Source organism: Triplophysa rosa, linkage group LG12 (genome assembly GCF_024868665.1).
Source record: "Triplophysa rosa linkage group LG12, Trosa_1v2, whole genome shotgun sequence".
NCBI lineage: Eukaryota > Metazoa > Chordata > Actinopteri > Cypriniformes > Nemacheilidae > Triplophysa > Triplophysa rosa.
The window spans coordinates 14,824,408-14,844,937 of record NC_079901.1 but is presented as its reverse complement, the minus strand read 5'-3'; the positions used below and the strand labels follow the sequence as shown (position 1 = coordinate 14,844,937).

Here is a 20,530-nt window from a genome sequence, read left to right as displayed (position 1 = left end):
TGCTATGTGTATGCTTAGTATATTATAGACAATTATTTAATCGTAACCAAATATCCATTTTAACAACATTATGGAATAGGTAAATAACTTGAATTACTCTGCTAAAGCCCAGAGCATCAAAATAAAAAATAAATAAAAAATCTGTTTTCACTCACAATAAATAGTCAGCCAGATCTTCAGGTGAGGCACGGGTGACAGGTGTGTTGGGCCTCTGGTGCTCTACACGTGAACAAACAAGAATGGAAAGGGTTTATTTAATCATGCTATGCAAATGTATCAAAGAGCCATGCTGCAAAGGTTGATGGAGTCATTTATGAAATTCTGAGATAAGAAATGCAGATAGCAGACGTCAAGATGGAGCGGAGGGTTAAATCGGGCTCCACACGTCTTCCAGAGGGTCACCCAACTGTTAGCGAGTTAATCATCCACCATGGCGCTGGGAAGGGCTCAGACAGCCTCACCCGCCTGCGTCTGTTCACTTGCGCACGGCACGGGAACATTTCCTGAATTGCTTGGCGAGCCCTAACCTGTCCGGCCATCATTTCACTTGAAATGAAAGTGTCTCTCAGAAGCCACTTCTGTTTCAGCGAGATGATGACTTTCACAAACACCGTGACGGAGCAGAGACAGGGCGTTTTCTTTCAATTCAAGTACTTTTATGAGTAAGGCAGAATGTTTTGTTCGTGAAATGATTATCATTGGGTGACGCTGTAAAACAACAACTACATAGGCTTTGCCTGGTAAATGCCCTATAATAACACACGTAGCACAAACATTGATCATGTGCGCAATCTGTGCTTTTTAAAGCAACACATTTTGTGAAATAAATACACGATCATTAATGATCTAAACCATTACTCACCATTAATATTTTCTTGGTTCTGCTTTAAATCTGGGCTGGCCTCAACCCACTCCGGTTTTAAACGTTCCCTTTCCTTTTCTTTATGCTTCTTGGACTTCTTCTTTTTGTGCTGGCCGTTAGCTAGCTGCTGGTCAGTGCAGATTTCTGATTCAGTCCTGATTTGTGGGCGTTTGGGGCTGGGGGGTGACTGCTGTGCTGATTCCGATCGCTCTTGTTTGGGGACGCTGTTAGACTCGCAGAGTTTATGCCGCTGGTAAAGTGCATTTGGGCTCTGCTGAGCATTATTGGTACCTCTCCCAAACTCGGTTTTGCTTTGCAAACTTGCGTGTCCGTGGGCAGAGGAGCTACGGCCTGTTGAGGTGCTAAGATGTCCATTGGAAGGAGACTGCAAGGGCATGTTCTGGTCTAATATTCTTTGTTTTTTCGGCGTCTGACTTTCAGGATGGTCGGAAGGCACTGGGCGTTTCTGGGAATAAAGAAAGAATTTTAGAAACTTTGCAGACAGAAAGCAGCACGTGGAACATCTGAATGAGGCGAGCGATAGCGGGGACCAGCGGTTTAATAGGCTCCTGCAAACAGCAGCGACTGAAGGGCCTCCAGCATCTCCATAAATAAAAAGCAGACGGCGCCAAACATAATCGTCTCCACAAGGGCGAAAAAAGGAAAGGGAGGATTCCTTTCACTCTCATCTCAGGTAATCAATCAAAAACTCAATGACAAACCTGTTTAAGTGCACACAAGAACCTGGTAGTCTGGGAACTATTGCAGAGATGATAAAGCATGCAAAACAGTGCAGTAAAGCGTTTTGCAACATTAAAGGAACAGTTCATCTAAATAAAAATGTTATCTTTTACTTTTTTCTTCAGTGCAATGCAAAGATATAAGGCAGCATGTTAGTGCAACTTTTTTTTACGTGATGACATAACAGCATCAGAAAGCTACTTCATAGTTCATCTAAATTATTTAAGCTAGCTTTTTAAAGTATTTTAGGGATAATCTTCCTGGCTAAAGCTTTAAAAATGCACCACAACTACCGACGCCACCAATGCCTACACTTCTGGTTGGCAACTGGCAATTGTTGAGATAAATTAAAGCTGCGGCAAAGATTGTGAGTCAATAATGATCAATGGTTTTGGGTTGTTCCTTACAAAAACTACACATTTACTTCAGAGTCATATGGATAACTTTTATGATACTATTGTGTAATTCATGACAAAATGCAAATGTTTGAGTGAACGGTTCCTTTAACATTAGCCAGACTGGGGAAAAGTCACACTTCTTTTTATAGGTGCATATTTACCATGGAGAGATTCTTGACAGGGCTGAGCTGGGATGGAGAGTCCTCTGAGGTTTTGTGGAATGAATGGTTGGACTGGAAGCTTTTCAACTGGCTACCGCTGCTGCTGAGAGGCTGGAGTTTTCTGGAATTAGAAAATGAAACCTTGTCAAAATGTCATTCCATTCATACTTGCCATCAGGAAACCTTTACTGTAAAAAAACGATGAACCGTGCCAAGTTGAGATAACATTTCCAGTTGCAGAAAGCTATAAAAAGCTACGCTTACAGGAAATGAAGGAACTAAACAGGAAGACGTTTAAATCTCAGGATCAAGGGCTTGGATTTGCGCGGCTGTGGGTCGGGCTGTTCCCGAACGCAGTGCGAAAACAACAAAGCTCAGTCGATGACTCGGTCGGTAAGAACGCCAGGGCTTGTTAGTCTAGTTTAGCATTTCCGGTCAACTGATGGCATCGGTAGTGACACTGGCAAAGACCAGCCATGAAAACAATAGTTCCAGCTACATTCTCGCTCTCCTGGAACTTTACTCTGGCAATCTGCTTCCTCCAGCTCTTTCCTCTCATAGAGCTGCCGTCTCATTACACGACGAGTGCTCCTCGACCCACTATGCAAAATAAACGACAGAAGCAGCACTGCATTAAAGTTTCAGCAAGTGATCCAAGTTGTGCAAGTGGTGTTTTTACATTCCGTGTATTGCAACAGTAACTCGAGCTGTCCCAGTAAAAGATTTGAGACTCTAATTGGCAGTAAACGTTAAAATTGAGAGATCGAGGTAGAAGGCAGAGTAGACAAGCAGCGTGGCAAACCTCCCAAAAACACAGCTGCCAAACTCATATTTGGCAGGATATTTGAAGTTTATTCCTCTATTGTTCCGGGACTGAACGTTGCTCATCTTTCAGTATAATTCCACTCAACACCACAGTATGGTGAAACGCATGACTTCTTGCTCAGACAGGTCTATTAACCACATTATGTGATGATAAAACACGCACTCGATAAGGCCTCAAAACACATGCTGCTGAGGCAGAAAGGGAGGGCAAGACCTGAGTCTCAAAGCCTGGATAACAAGACACTGACTATCAAGGGTTGGTGACTGTTTAGCAAAGGAAGTTGGGTAATAATACTGTTGTGAAAGCTTAAGAAGTTACTAAACAATGCAAACAGAGCGAGAAGTAAGATGCACGATTATATTATCCAAAAAACACTTGTATCTTCCCAGTTCATTTTAAACACAACTTCAAAGCCAACAACTTGCCAGCCAACACGCATCAAGTACTTCTTAGTTTTATTAGCAATATCATGCATCAAACTAAAACATCAATAGATAAGTGACAAATAAAGAATGAACATGCACCTTGCTAACACTCTTTGAATGAGCTGCCGCTCTTCCTCCACATAGCCGGGCCAATCCCTCCGCACGTGTCTGTAGAAATCATCCTTCAGAGTAAAGCTGTGATCTTTGGGATTGAGTTTAGCCACCTGAAAGGAAATGGACAATAGAATTATTAGATTTTTTCCTAATGAGTATCTGGTCTTGGTTCACAAATGCACTTAAGAGAAAATATGTCAAGAACGACCGACTGTTCAAAGGGAAGAAATGGAGTCAGCATTTTTTTAAGGAAATATAGCACTTTACAATCTTATGAGACAGAAGAACAATGCATGATGGGCCATTCTTAAACGCATCCAGAGGAAAATAATTCAATTCAGGCCTCCTAAATCTAAAACAAAGTAGCACGGGCCATTCTGTAGAGCACTCCTACAAATGGGATAGGAACACCACAACCCTCCCTCTGTCAAAACACGATCCAATCTCCAAATATCATTACGACAGCAGGCTAATTGCTACAGATAGTACCGTGATCTCAACTTGTGAATGCGCTGGAACTTTCTATCCTGCTCCTGGGGATCTAAATTCTGGCAAAGTACAGATCCAACCCTTATAAAACACCAGAAGAAGCTTGGAGTTTGACTTGAAAGGTTAGGTGTGCGCTTGAAAGCAAACTTCTCAGGAAGGTAGATGTCCAGGAGCAGAAATGAGCTCTACTGCATTAGTTTGGAGAGATTGTGATTGAAGCAGCAGCTTTGGATACGAACTAGAGAAAATTCTCTGAACGACGAAATGAGTGCTGAGCTACGTTGCCACGTCTGATGATTCTGGCATCAAATTTTGGAGCTGGTAGAGGATTCACTGCTGATCAACTACATATGAAAACCTGTTGATTCTAACTGAATACTGACATTCGTCTCTTGAAGCTGAATGTAAGCAGTTTGTTTTTGAAGATATAGCGTGTTTTGGGTGCGAGTATGCCTGTAAATTACCTCCTCCAGCACAGCGCTCAAGTCGGCCTTGTCCTTGGGACTGGCTTTCTCTCTTTCCAGCCAGAGCAGTAGTTCAGGTTTGCTGTAGGGCTTTAAGGCCAGAATGTGAATAACACGTTCTTTCAAGGGCCTGTGGGCCACCAAGCTAGGGCCACCATTCCTTTTGTTGCTGGGTGAATGTCTGTTGTCAAAGCTTGATGACAGGCCCTGTTTCTTTTTAATCTTCACACATTTACCTGAGGAAGAATTCAGAAAATACAAAATTTAAGAGAAGCGATTTTTGCTTTTCTAAGGCTGTTTATGTAACATGACAAAAGCATGTAAAAATATATATATTTATTAAAGCAAAACAATATACAATGTGGTGTAGGCCAGTGATATATTGAGTTCTTAAGCATCTTTTTGTTATTTTCATTCATGAATGCCCTCATCTGAAACAATAACAATGTCGTTGAAAAATCATAATAAATACAAATTATTATATATATATATATGTTGTTAAAATTATTTTCAAAAAAAATGTTTGCTAAATATTACATGTTAAGTTCTACACATTTAATAAATATTTAAAAATATTTTATTCAAATTAAGAAAATATTATGATCAATTAATTTGATTATATTTTGACATTTGACCGTTATAAAAAAATCACAGTCCAACTTTTTCCTTTTTGCATTTCCTACTTTTGCCTTAAAGCATTCTCAAGAGTTTCATACAAGCTCACAACCCTGAAAAGCTAAAAGTGACATAAAATGCTAACCGACTGCCTGAAAATAAACCAAGCTCTCTGCAAATAGCACAGAACTTCAAGGACCGCTCAAATCCCCAAGCTCGCACAACAAAACCAAGCCACCCCGGATCAGATGCACGAATAACGGGAGACGTGGCCGTGACAAACGACAATCGCACATACAGCACAGTGTAAACTGCAAATGTTCAACCACTTCTCCAAGTCAACAGCGCTGCCCCGTAACACTCGAATGACCTGCTCTCCGGATGTGAACTGTGAGTTTAGCGTGCACCGGCAGGCTGCGTACTAAAGAGAGCTGACGGTAAACGTTGCCTTCTCTTGAGCAAACAGGCAGGCTGCGGAAACTGAAGCAAGTCAAACAGTCTCTTTCCTGCTTTTATTTTTCCCATCAGTGTGCTAATTCACCTGGAGCCAGCAGGACACAGGAGTGCTAATAGATATCAAGCATGTCTAATCTCATTACAACTTTAAGATGGACTTTAAAGGTTGCAATAGGACAAAGTGAAGCGCAAAAACGCAAGCTGTCCATACGTCGAGTCCCCAAGTATGTTACATTGTTTATGCTTGTGTTTATAGTTTGTTATTGACACAAAATTAGATGCACTGTTGTTTTGAGAATTCAAGATTAAATAGGATTAAATGAAAACACTTGGCCTGTTTGGATGCTATCTTGCTTGTGCAATAGAAAATTTCATCAAAATTTGTCTAATGCATATTTTTATGACAAAAAAAATACAAAATAAAAATAAATAAATAGTCCTCACAGAACATATGACAAATATGATTGCAGAATGAACTGATGTGGACAGTCATTGTGGACAATGTTTCAACATATGGAAATAAACGATTGACTTTTAAAGCCATTTGGCAAGACCCACAAAAATCTCATACAGCAGTTGAAATCTGAAGACAGCTCTTTTAACTATACAATACACTGCCATATCTGCAGAGCTGCAAGAGAACAATGAACCTATTTATGAGGAATGTTTGACTATTACCACCCAACAGGCATCCAGAACAAAAGAATGAGAGAAAAAAAATAAACAGTATTGTGAACGGAATTCCTCTTGACGCCTAAACACGTTGCGCTTTGCAAAAAGTGCCGAATTAAACGCTGTCCATCTCAGAAGTATTATAATCATTTACCATGTGTTTGGGGGGTACAAACTGTAGAGACGGATGTCAAAAGATTCAAACATCAAGACTGTAATCATCTCACCAAATCGAATTCCCAAATCAAGTTGTTTTTATTTTTATTACTATGCCAAGTAATCGCTTTTTTTAATCATGTCTTCCAACACGCCAGCAGGTCTAAGATGAAAACCATGACAGTAAATGCTACAGTGTAAAGTGACTGATGTATTCATAAACATATACGCGGCCAGTTGTATGTATGAGAACTAACCTCATCAAACTGTGAGTACACGTTTGATGATGTTTGTCCACAAGGCCCATAACAGTGTACAGAATTAGACTCACCTTAAAATACCCCCTTTCTTTATAATTAAACACCCACTAAAATACCTGCCATACATTTACAAGACTCTGTCAACTATGAGAGCTACGATGGCTGAGCAGAATTTAGAAGCGTCTTAAAGATAAGCGTGCTATTACATTACCACAAAAATACAGCACCCGACCGCAAGAAGTTTCCCAGTTCGACTTCAGAGATGGGAACAAAGTTAGAAATTATATTTTTGTTTAAGTCAAGCAAGCATATCTGCCAGCCACAAAATTCTGCAAGGATATGGTTACCCTTCTGTCGCCATGCATATGAAACTGAGAGCTGCATTTAAAACGCCGCATTCGTGATGGGATAAAAAGCCAGACAAAATACTGTACCCTGTGTCACATATCCGAATGGCAGTATCTGAATTGCACAGCATCAAATCATCCCCCGGCAATATTCTGCCTTCCTGTAATATCTGTCCATAAATTATACCCCTTTAGCAAGCAGTGCTTCAGCAAATGTGTTTACATCACATAGCAAATTGAGATACATACGGGCAAAACGGGATATTGCGTGTTAGGCGGGTTGGAAAGAATTGCTGTCCTCAACAAAAGCAATTCAGCCCATTTAATTGCCAGAATCAAACAGATCTCATTTGTAACATCCTACATTCATTCCACATATCAATAAATTGCCGTTTTACTCCTGCGCAAATAGGCTATGGCTTTCTTAGACTCAAGAGTACAGAGCGACCCGTGTCGTTCTCTCTACCAATCGCTTTGGGAATCGCAGACTCGGCTTCAGAGAGAAACCCTATGTATAATTCAGTATTTCTGCAGATGAAAACCTAATTGATCCCCAGCCACGGTAATTAAAATCCTGGCCTAAACTTCATCCACGCAGCATGAGACCTGTTAGCGCATACTTCTGGCAGTCTCAATCAGATTAATGGAACATGCCTGTGGCTTCATATCTGCGGCGTCTCCGAGTGGGGGAAGGAAACCGTTCTCACATGAATTACGCGGATCTGATACACAGACTAACAATACCCTGGTTTGTGAACACTGTTAAAGGGATACTTCACTCAAAAATGAACATTCTGTCATCATTTACTCACCTTCGAGTTGTACCAAATCTGTATAAAATTCCTTTGTTCTGGTGAACACAGAGAAAGATATTTGGAAGAATGCTTGTAACCGGACAGATTTTGTCCCCCCCCGGTTTTGATGTGTTCATCAAAACAAAGAAATTTACAGATTTGGAACAACTCAAAGGTTGTAAATGATAAGTAAATGATGACAGAATTTTCATTTTTGGGTCAAGTATCCCTTTAACAGGACGGGATACTAGCAGATTATTTTCTTTTGGAGCAGGTACATCTAGGCATAGGGGTGAGCTGGATTCTTACTTGGATGCGTTGAGCCGGGTTTGATCTCAATGGCTGAGCGACTCCAGATGTCCTTTTCCACTTGAGACATGCGCTCGCGGGTCATCTGGTAGGAATCGTCAGTAGCACACACCGTGATTTTGTCCTGAATACTGCCCTGACCTTCCAGATGTTCACTGCCATCTCTGAATATGAGAAGAGAGTAGTCTACTCTTAGTAAAGACACAATAACACTTTTACATTTGAGCATTTTGTGTAATTAAACTGAAATGGGATCATAACACAGCTCTGTCCTCTCTTGTAAAGACTGACATGTTTAACATCATGCTCCACGTTGCTCAGCGTCATCTGCGTTACAGCTGGCCTTTTGTCCGTAAAGCAGGCGGAAAGTCAGTGACTAATTTATGACTAATAGCCTTTGCTGGTTTTTGTGGAATTGCTTTGCATCCTCTTTCCCACAAACCTATGCAATGCTATTCTTCTGTAAGACAAGTGGAGTATTGTGGGACTACAAGTGTCCTTTGAGACGGAGGGCGAACAGATCAGTGCTACCCTGATCAAGAGGCTGAAACTTTACAACTGTCCCTGACGCCCAATGCTGTCATGGAAATTGAGTTCAAAGGTCAGAGTAAATGTTGATGCAAACAAAGTTAAACTTGCACTCTATACTTTCAAGAGAAACAACAAACAAACATATGCTTTCAGTACTATTGTTATACTTATGACTGCTTTAAGAAAATCAATTCTTGCACGGATAATTAACTAATCAAACTAAGAATTTACATATTATACATTTAAAGGGATAGTTCACCCAAAAGTGAAAATTTTGTCACCATTTACTTTAAATTTCTTTGTTCTGCTGAACACAAAGGAAGATATTTGGAAGAAAGTCAGTAACCAAAGAGATCTTATCCTCCATTGACTCCCATAGTATTTATTTTCCCTACTATGGCAGTAAATGATGATGATGAGATCTGTTTGGTTACTGTCATTCTTCCAAATATCTTCCTAACAGAATTTTCATTTTTGGGTGAACTATCCCTTTAACTTCAACTCACAGCAGTAAGGTAAATTATGAATAAACCTAAAAATATTTTTGCATTCTGAAATAAACACAGGAGTATGTAAAAATACAATTAATAGAATACATATATATATATAACTATAAATGTAAAATGTATGCTAAATGTACTTTAAATTCACATTTTCAATACACATTGGAGGATGTAGATCAGTGTTATTCTGTCAGACAAGAAGTACTTGATTGACATATTAAACAACCAATCCCAAAAAGGCATGGTGTTGTATAATCTGGAATGACAATAAAACAAGTCCTGAAGAAAAATAACAAACTATACTTAAAATACTAGTTATCCACACATAAAAACAAAATTAAAGCGATATAATATGAACATTTAAAATGACCCTTACCTAAACTATTTTAATATATTAAACCAATCAAAATGTAAAAAAGAACAATAATAAAACAAGTTACACATAAAAATAGAAATATTCCTCTAAAAGTCTAATGATTTGAAGTCATGTGTTTGACCTTACCCAGAGACATACTGGTGAATACAATCAAAGCTGGCCTGAGGTTTGTCTTTACTGTCACTGGACAGGTAGAATGAGAAGACACGAAATGAATCAGGAGAATCCGTAGAGGGAACAGGAATCTTCACATACTGTTAAATGACAAGAAATAAAAAGACATGTCAGAACTGTCAAAATCTTTAAATATATTTCTATAAAGATACACATATACATATATATACATTATATATACATATATATACATTATATATATATATATATATATATATATATATATACACACACACATATATATATACACACACATATACTGTATATATGTGTGTGTGTATACAGTATATACATATATACACACACATATATATACATATATATATATATATATATACTGTATATATACATTATATATATAATTATATATATATATACACATGCATTATATACATGCATACATGCATACATACATACATACATACATACATATACAGTACATACACACACACAAATACATATATATATAGTTTGTTTATACGTCTCTGGTCCAGTTCTATTAAATGACAAGCCTGCTAGAAATACACCTGTGTAACAAAGTGCAAGCCAACCGGAGGATTTAAATTACAATCAGCATTTTCATCAGACTACAACCAGGGAAATACAAGGAAACTCTCAGTGTTTGAATATGCAGGCTTTTATTTATCAAGGAAGATATCAGTTTTTTATGAGGCAATTCACAAGAAATTCAGAAAAGTCATAAAAACCGAATAAACAGATGCACACACAAATCGGGGGCATATCTCATCAGAACGCTGTGTTCTGCTTACACGCAAAATGTTAAACGGTATGTCTTTGTAAAGAAATTACATTCATTACTTTCCCTGGAAGAAGCAATTGTAGTACCAAAACCTGTTTTGATACAGAATGTTTTGTACATGGTATTGTATTTAAGCTAAACATGGTTTTGTAAGAACTGTACTTGCGCGCAGTCTTGCAAACAAGCTCAGAGCTAAACAATAATGATGGCCTGGCGCTCAGGGCCTGAGGGCCAATGTCCTAGTTTTTCTAACCAATTAAAGGGACAGTTCACCCAAAAAATAATAATTCTGTCATTATTTACTCACCCTCAAGTTGTTCCATATCTGTATGAATGTCTTTGTTCTGATAAACAAAAAGAAATATATTTGGAAGAATGCTTGTAACCAAACAGTTCATGGCCACCACTTACAACCATAGTATGAAAAATTGCTTTATACATTTCTTAGTTCTGTTGAACACAAAAGAAGATATTTTGAAGAATGCAGCAAAGCGAACAGTTCTGGGGCACTTTTGACTACCATTGTCATTTTCCTACTATGGTAGTCAATAGTGGCAAAGAACTGTTTGGTTACAAGCATTCTTCCAAATATCTTTCTCCGTGTTCATCAGAACAAAGACATTTATACAGATTTGGAACAACTCGATGGTGAGTAAATGATGACAGAATTTTTATTTTAGGGTGAACTGTTCCTTTAATGAGACTGTATGATGAATGCCTCATCACTTCATCTTACATTTGTTGGTGATTTACATTTCTTTACAACAATGTGCAAATGTTGTGCAAACTGATAGAAACCTTTTGTTAAAGAAAGAGTGTACTGTGTTTTGGAACATAAAGTATGCCATAAAGCGTGTATATGAATTAACTGCTCTCAAGGAGTTACATTACAGCTTTTTTAATAAGAATATTAAGTAAGGGATGATCCACGGCTAGCCGTGCATTAAAATCCTTTAGAGGCCAAGAACCACCCGACGCGAAGCAAAAGTGCATTAAAATCCTTTGATGCACGGCTAGCCGTGGATTATCCCGCTTATCCCATGGTCATTTGCCAAGTTAAAGCTGTTATTGATGTTTACAGAGTCCTTTTTGATCAGACGGGTGAAAATGACAGTTATCTTTGTCAGTTAATTTCAAATGTTGATCAAACTGACTAGAACTACCTGAGCATTAAACGGTTTTGATGCACACCTTCCAGCCAAACAGGCCATGGTACAAAATAAAATTACTTTTTCCACTCAAAGCCATTTTACCAAAGATATAGATTACAACCTCAGGTTGAGAATATCAGCCAAAAATTAAACGAACTGCAACCTAATGTGAGCGAGTCATTATTGTGTTCTTGTTTTGTAACATTCATAAACCCTAAGGGGAGGCATGAACCATCAAGTGAGCCAAAAAATAAAAAGCGAATGCATGCTAATCCTTTTCTCAGCTTTAATAAGTGTAGCATGCATTTTAAACCCTATAAAACAAGTTAATACAACATTTACCAAAATGACTGTTCGTACCAAAATGTACGCTAAACTCTGAGCTAGAGTTTTCTTTTTCATTTATCAACAGCAAGACGCAACCATTTCGGTGCTATAATACTTTAAACTAAGCGAAACGAACAGCAAAGGAGCTCTTTGATGGAAGCTGACTGATTCATGGCAGCGCAACTGCCAGTTTGTGTTCTGAGGCAACACGAGGGTCACGACTTAGAAACAGACACAGTTATGTAATGCTCGAAGTTATCTGAGGGCGATCAAAACAAACTGAATCCATACCAGCACCGTCTACTACCCGTTCAAAGTCCTGTGAAAAGGAATCAATAATGTAGCTGGCCAATCATTGCTCTGCATGCACAAAGCCATAAATATATGTGATTTAAGACAGTGAGAAAGCACAGTGCTACGTCCTGAATCACTGTGAGCGCTGTGTACAAGTGACCTGGCAGCAACGACGTGCATGTGAGAAACATAACTTAAGACTCTATTCAGACTCTTTTTGATATTAAAAGACAAGCTATATATTTTTCAGGGGAGGCCTAGAAACCTACTTTCACTAAAGGCAATTCAAAATACAAACTCATTAAGCAACAGGTATTGCAGTGGCTTTAAAAACCGCAATTCCTTTCAAACAGCCTCCGGTAGAAAATGATGGATGTTTTAGTCGAAGCAGTGCCCTAGATTTGAGGAAAAATGGCTGAGGGAAATTAATAGTTGAGGTGTACAAAATTTACATACTCTGACAGTATTTTCATTCGGCAGGCCTATTTGAACTAACCAAAACTTTAGTGGCAAACACAATGACTTTGGACACAAAAAGTGACCCAAGGAACCATTTTAAATGCTCTCAGGTGTGCAGGCTCCCATGCTTTCTAAACGAAATGACAAGGAATATCTCAGCAGCACCTTTAATTCCCACTGTCAAACAGAGCCACGGGGTGTTTTTTTTATTTGCACGGTTACGCTGCGTGAGCAAGTTTGGTTAAAGACTGGTTTAAAGAATGCATCTACTGTATGTCCAAAGACATTAAAGCAAAAAAAGCAGCACAACCTTTGTCCACAGACAACAAACAAATTCCCCACCCATAAACAAAAGAAACATTCCTAAATAAGACATTTTGGAGAGAAACACATTTTTCCCCAGTAATATGATGTTAAACGGCCACCATACGATTATAATCATACAGGTTAATTAGGGTTATTTTAGCTTGTTTACAACTGCATAAACATTCAAACTTCATTTTTAGAAATGAAGCTATGTTTAATGAACCACATAAAATACTCTAGCGAGCAATTATACATCCTACATATCCAAAAACAGCATATACGGGCAACACGGAACACACAGGGCTTTGGCTGTCACAAACGCCCGGTCACGCAGTACAACCGTAAGCATGCTACGTGGAGCCAATAAAAGCTCTCTGTTTCACAAACACACATTCAGTCCCACAACCCCCACCGTACGATCCCTGCCCCCATCATTATCTGTTAGTTTTCCATGCTACAAGACACGCACACGCAAGCAGTCACAACGTACTGTTAGACAGTAGCCCACCGCAGCAATAAACACGGGGTGGAGTTGAGGAAACGCCGCTAATGACCCAGTTATGTCCACCCGGGCTTCAAAACAAGGCAGGGAGAACGCCATTGGACTAATGTACCCTTTCCTCAAATACAACAAAACAGAAAAAGCATAACGGCCAGGAGCCGGCCAATGCATAGGAAGCCATTGCCAAAACTGGTAGCCGTCTTCAACCAAATTACAAGCAACAAGTCATTTGAAGGTGGTCCCAGAAGTAGGTCAGGGCAATGCTGCAACGGAATGAAGAATCATTTGTATTTCCAACTGATGAACAAAAGCTAGCCGCCCCCGAGGCAACAGCACAGCCATGTGGATTTACAGTCTTTACCCCCTTCAACCCCTCTAAAGTCCCCTCTTCCCAAAGCATCACAGCAACATCCCCCATGCACTCCCCCTTCCCCTACACGTGGTACATTCAGTTGTCGACCCCTGGCCCAACCACCATGCACACTTCATATTCTGATTCTAATCAATGTCATACAGGTCACTTCATTCTGTGGGGTTGTCTCTCTTTCTGCATTCCCAGTTTCCGTCTCGGTCTTCATAAGCATATGTCATTTACCCCCTTGGTTCTCAGCTTCCCAGCATCTCCAGGGAGAACGCGGTTTTTCATGGATGCAGGATCGCACTAGGGCACTTAGATCTTAAGGGTAAGATAGATTTAAGGGCCATTAAACAAGGGCTCCTCATTGGCCAGACCAAGGCGAAAAAGGCTTTCCACACACTGTGGGAAACTCCGTAGTCGGAGTTTATATGCCATGTCATTTGAACGAAACTCCTTTTCAACGATTCAAAAGGACAATTGCCGGTCAAAGAATGTGGATGAATACCAGAGTCTTACACAGAAAATGAGCAGAGATTATGATCTATTTTTAAAAGCTGACATAATGCTCTCGCCTTTTCATTACTTCTTATGTTTATTTTTTCACCGAGAGCCAACGCCCACAGCTCGGCAGGTGAGATTTTATCAGCTTTGAGATCGGTACGTAAGGCAGTTCATCGAGGAAGGCTCAAATGCAGATTTCTTGAAGGGTTACTGAAACATAATCTCTCTCTCTCTGAGTGTATTTAGGATAATTTTGCTGAAATGTCTTATACAATTTTTCCATAAAATTTGAAGCTAACTAAAACCACACAGATGCAAAAAAAAGACGACATTAGAAACAAAATGTTTCGTTCACAATATTACATAGAAATTTAAGGGATGATTCACCCAAAAATAAAAATTTGGTTATCAATTATTCACTCTTTTGTTTATGATTTTTTTCTCAGTGGAACGCAAGCGAAGATATTTTGAGAAATGTCTTTGTGGTCCTGTGTCCATACGATGAAAGTCAGTGGGGGTCAATGTTGTTTGGTTACCAACGTTTTTCAAACTATCTTCTTGTGTGTTGTGCAGAATAACTGAAGTCATACAGGTTTGGAATGACAAGAGGGTGAAGGCGGCGAATGTTTTGTGCAACTTGTTCTTCCTATCCGGTAAATAAATTCTAAAGTGGATCTACGAATGGCACAATGTAAAGGTCTTCACATACAGTACTAGACCATTTTTTTTCAACAAACACAAAGGTGGGATTCACTTCTTCCCTGTGACAAGCATCAGCTTGACAATTCTCACCATGTTGACAGACTCCCAGCCACAAGGGAGCAAAATACAAAAGAAGCCGTCTTCAACTGTGGCCCATTCTATGCCACATCTGCCGCTCTGTGCCATGTGTGTTTAGAGATGTCAAATACTTTCAGTCTGTTGTAAGGTGTGAACTGGGCTGGAACAGAAAACGTAGCGGGGGCCATGACCATTACTGATGAGACAAAGGCAGTTCTCTGTAGCAACCCTTAAAAAACAACTCTGCCTGTTTCTGAGAGCATTAAAAGCTCAAGTTTTTTATGAGGTGCTGCAATGTACTGCAGCCCTACTTTAGAGAACCCAAAACATTATCCACTCACAAGATTTTAAGATTTTTAACGTTTTGTTGTGGTTCTACGTATGAAGCGCACATCTGTTTGGAAAGAAGAGAAGCTGGTATGTTGATTCAGGTGTGGAGTTTTTTCCTTTCTTGAGTTGTGTCAGGTCAGTGTAAAAGAAGAGACAGAACATCTTGTCCTCACACTTGGCATTATTATTTCTAGCAAGGGCACTGGAGCCGGCACACGCCTAGTAAACAATTACAGCTGCCAGCTGACTTACTGTTTAACTCTTTATCTCTATGCGTAAAACATTATAGATTAAACTTTAATTGAAATAAAGCAGCCAGAAAAGTATTGTAGTCAAAACACAACAGCGCTTTTATCTCTAGTAGAAAATTTTAGCAACACGAAACCTGAACAGTCGCGCAATAAGCATTTTCTGCTTTGAAAGTTACGCAAATGTTGTTAAATTTGTGCCACCGGTTCCTCAACACTGTGGTGCAGGAGTGTTTGCTAATATAAAGTGAATATAATATATATACCGTATAAGGATAATGATACATACATTATTATATGTATATATTATATATAATTTAAAATACTAAATTATATACTTGGTATACTATAAATCATTTAATACATATAGATCACACTACAGATCAAATGCAGCTATAGATCCAGTGCTGCTATAGTTTATAGTGTAATAATATATACTTATATCATTTAGTGTACTTAAGAGTGTTTTAATGTATATAGAGTAATAATAACAGTATACTAAATTATAGACTTAGTATAATATAGATCATTTTATACATATAGATCATACTATAGATCAAGTGCTGCTATAGTTTTTCAACACTACACAAACATTTGAACAAAACACAACCAACCAAACATTTGTTCTGAACTTTCACAAATGTATATGTGAAATAAAAAACTGAAACAGAAAGTGCTCCTGGGACAAGGTTGTTTACTAGTAAATGCTTACTTTTCTGGCGTCTAATAATAAATGCAACATCAATTTAAAAAACAACATTAACCAATTATGAGGGAGGGAGGTAATTAATATACTTCCATACATCCACACGCCTCCTATGCATCCTCATAAGGCCCAAGTCAACTACAGTCAGTCCTTATCGCCATCATCGCTATTGTTCTCGACGCGAACGTGTGCTCGTCTGAGGCTCCTGGGAGGCGCTTGTCTTTTGTTCCCGCCGCATGCGATGGCACAAAGTTCGACCTGCGTTATTCATAAGCAGCAGGAGCGTGTGGCCTGTTGGAGGGGGTGGGGTGGGGGCATCCATGCCCAGGACCAACAAACGGCACTACATGACCCCCTGATCCAAAACGGACAGAGTCACTCACCCAAAAAACAAGGGGGATAGAAGAGGAATCGAGAGGAAGAGAGAGTGAGAGATGGGGGAGGAGAGAGTACATAAACAGAAGCTTGGGATTACAGAGTTTTTACTGCTGAAGTCTAATGGTAATCCAGTCTGTAAGGGGCAAAATGATAGAATTGTTGGAACTGTGAACTTTAAACTGTTAGCAAATGTCCCTTTGAGGGCATGTTAAAGAACAGACTAGAAGTTAAGTTTTCTGTGGTGTTGGTGAAGATTTTACACACCTAATCTAAGGCTAGATGTGCCAATGACATTATTGAAGTGCTAGTGCACTTAAAAATAAAAATTCTGTCATCATGTATACAGTCTCTTCATCAAAACCTGTATATGACTCTTTCTTCTGTGGAACAAAAAAGAAGATATTTTGAGAAATGTCTCAGTAGTTTTGTGTCCAAACAATGGAAGTCAATGGGGGTCAATGTTGTTTGGTTACCATACAATAAGAAAAAAGGTCATACAAGTTTGGAATGACATAAGTGTGAGTATTTGTGGGTGAACTATCCCTTAAATTCTCAGACTGTAATTTGGATAAGAAAAAATATATAAATATGAAAATGGGTTGAAAATAAGAATGACAACACTCTCTTGCATTTACTTTTGCTAATGCTCATTGTTAATCTCATTGTTAATCTCTTACTTGTCGGGACAGTATGCACAGTCTAATTGAATCTATGACATCCCCAAATCAGTGCCATAGTCGCAGCATGTCTCACAATACAAGAACGTCGCCTTTGGGCTTCGGCCAGGCAAACAACTATAACAAACTAGTCGCTGACTTAAAACATTACAGGTTCATCTCTGAATCCAAGCACACGTGACCGAAGTGATGACAGTGCTAGCAAGTATCACTGGAACAATAGAGGTGGAACTGCTACTACTAGTGCAAACACAGACCACACAAATTAAAGGGGTCATTCGACACGGCTAAACGAATATTATCGTTTGTTTTACGATTATTATTTGCCCTGCCTCTCTGAAAAATGCGGATTTTTTACAAAGCTCTTTGCTCTGAAAAGCAAGGTGTGCTATGATTGGCCAGTTAACCAGTGCGTAGTGATTGGTCGAATACTGCAAGCGTGTGACGGAAATGTAACGCTTCTTACCATATTTGGAACATCAGGTTCGAAAGCAATTGTACTGACGGGTACGCCCACCTTACTTGCGTATACATTTTGGCGGTCTTTTTGTCAAATCATACCACGAACTGACGAAGATTTGTGGGGGTGTGGTTACACAAGGCATTTCAGGCAGGTCTGGGTGAGTGATCGCTTTTAGATAGAATGCATCTTTTGTTCCGACACTTTAATTTTGCAATTTTACGTGTCTAATACATGCATGGGCAACTAATAACACACCAAAGACACAAAAAACACATATTCGCGCCATATGACCCCTTTAAAGGGATACTTCACCCAAAATGAAAATTCTGTCATCATTTACTCACCTTCGAGTTGTTCCTGTATAAATTATAACTCTGTATAAATTTCTTTGTTCTGATGAACACAGAGAAAGATATTTGGAAGAATGCTTATAACAAGACAGATTTTGTTACAAATCTGTATAAATGTCTTTGTTCTGATGAACACAGAGAAAGATATTTGGAAAAATGCATTGACTACCATAGTAGGAAACTATAATGGTAGTCAAAAGTGCCCCAGAACGGTTTGCTTTCCCCGGGCGCTGCAGTGATAGCTGCCCACTGCTCCAGCTGTACGTGTGTTCACTACTCTCTGGATGGTTAAATGCAGAGGTCACATTTCGGGTATGGGTCACCATACCTAACAAATAGGTCGCTTTCACTAAATTGTTCAAAATGTCTTCTTCTGTGTTTGGTTATAAGCATTCTTCCAAATATCTTTCTCTGTGATCATCAAAACAAAGAAGGTGAATAAATGATGGCAGAATTTTCATTTTTGGGTGAAGTATCCCTTTAACACAGATACCTAATGGAAATTCCTGGCATATTCATAAAAACTCTCGAGCACACTAGTCACCACATAATAAACAAATGTGCCATGAGTCACGTATCGTGAAGACGGCTGAGCTCGCCTCTGCCTCTCGCATTAAATCACTCCGAGGCAGCGCCGTGGCAACGGGTTGAAGTCCGTTACATTTAAATGGGGAGAAATCAGAGGGGGGTGATGTCTGTTGATGCATGGGGGGTTGGTTTGAGGTTTGTGGGGTAGGGGGAGTTGGCGATGATGAGCTGTGGAGCTGAAGGAGAGGTGGAGTGGGGTGGAGGGGGTTGTTGTGGTTGCTTCATCCCCTAAGGAACTGCATCAGATGCCAAGCAAAATCTGTCTCTCTCTCTTCTCTCTACCACCTGAGGGCTAATCTGTCAAACTCAGTAAGCGCTGGGCGACCTGACTCCATAACCATCCTTGTCTGTGTGTGTGTGTAATGGGGGAGGAGAGCACCCCGCATGCTTCTTTCATATGCAGCCCATTCAGAGAGCAACCAGGAGCCATCCTCCACTCACCGCCTATCAGTTACTATAGTGACGAGTCTGAGCAAATTAAGTAGAGGCATGGAGGTCTATGGGGGCATCCATATCCGCGCCGGCCTGCGCAGTTACAATAGCGGAACCATCATTTTGATTGGTTAACGCTGCATATTTCGAAAATTTGTACGCAACGTCGATTTTAACAGGCTCGAGCAAATCTTGTTGTCATGTTTTTTTTTTAACATACTTGAAGGCAAAACACACTGAAAACCAGATAAACTTTTAAAAAGGAATTAGCAATTATAGTTTAAGCCCACACCACAATCGCTTGATCCACATGTCGACATGGGCTGAATATACAGCATCTCATTTCTAAGCTTAAGTAGTCAAGTTATTTTCCTGCATTACCACACAGGATAAAAAGGTGACGAATCTCTTCAAGGCGACGTTTGTTTGTAAGAACATTGCTCATTTCCTGAGCAGCCACACTTGTAGACTGCCGGATGGTCATGACAGACAAACTACAGGAACAAAAACAAACCTGAAAGAGGTTTCTGTTTCTAAATGCCACACGACGGCTAGACGTGGACGTGGACGTGAATGCTCTTCAAATAAGATTTAAACAACCCACATGATGAAAAACTGCTATAAACTGTTAAGAGAAATGCATCCTGCTGAGCCGAGCCAATGCCCTGCTGCAGGCGCACAATCAATGGATCTACTGATGTGACTGCCAGATTTCATCCATGTCAATGGCAATGGCATGCAAAGCTTTAACTAAACAAAAAATAAACTCAAACGAGCCAATGCCAGGACAAAAAAGAATCAAATAATGAGAGTGCTTTGGGTTCAAAGAATGACGCTGGAGAGCTGTGGCCTGTTAAGGTGCAATATACACACAGTCAGCGCTCTTTCTGAAGTCGGTCCAGGCTTGTCAGAGCTGCTAGCGTGCCCTGTGTGTGTCCATGAAAGGCCTGAAGTGTCTGATCTTTCCTTACAGTTCTTGGCTCAGCATTGCTCCATTTAACAGCTGTGAAGTTTACAGCATAACAGTTTGGAGATGTACACATGCACCAGATTTATTTTAATACGAGGATGCTTTTGAAAGCAAAATGTCTCAGCTTTGGGATCCTTGGTATGCACGAAAATAAACATTTAGGATGGGATTACTACTACGATTGAACTCTTCACCACGATGGCTAATGGTGGGCGAAATGACTAAACTTAGTATCCATAAATATTTATTCTGTGACGGAAGCATCAAGACCTATTGT

The 20,530-nt window shown here is 39.6% G+C and overlaps 1 protein-coding gene across 2 annotated transcripts in view; it reads right to left on the bottom strand.

Annotated features, from left to right (window-relative positions):
• The window catches only part of LOC130562793 (RNA polymerase II elongation factor ELL2), a 31,771-nt gene that overhangs the window by 3,437 nt on the left and 7,804 nt on the right, over positions 1 to 20,530 (bottom strand). Inside the window, exons 3-10 of one of the 2 annotated variants that reach the window (XM_057348049.1) lie at positions 9,626 to 9,753; positions 8,090 to 8,253; positions 4,481 to 4,716; positions 3,513 to 3,637; positions 2,163 to 2,283; positions 1,183 to 1,328; positions 863 to 1,140; positions 156 to 219 (exon numbers count right to left, since the gene is read on the bottom strand). In XM_057348049.1, the coding sequence (XP_057204032.1) occupies positions 156 to 219; positions 863 to 1,140; positions 1,183 to 1,328; positions 2,163 to 2,283; positions 3,513 to 3,637; positions 4,481 to 4,716; positions 8,090 to 8,253; positions 9,626 to 9,753 (1,262 nt within the window). Of the gene's footprint in view, positions 1 to 155; positions 220 to 862; positions 1,329 to 2,162; positions 2,284 to 3,512; positions 3,638 to 4,480; positions 4,717 to 8,089; positions 8,254 to 9,625; positions 9,754 to 20,530 lie in introns of both variants that reach the window. The other variant, XM_057348048.1, reaches the window with a different exon arrangement.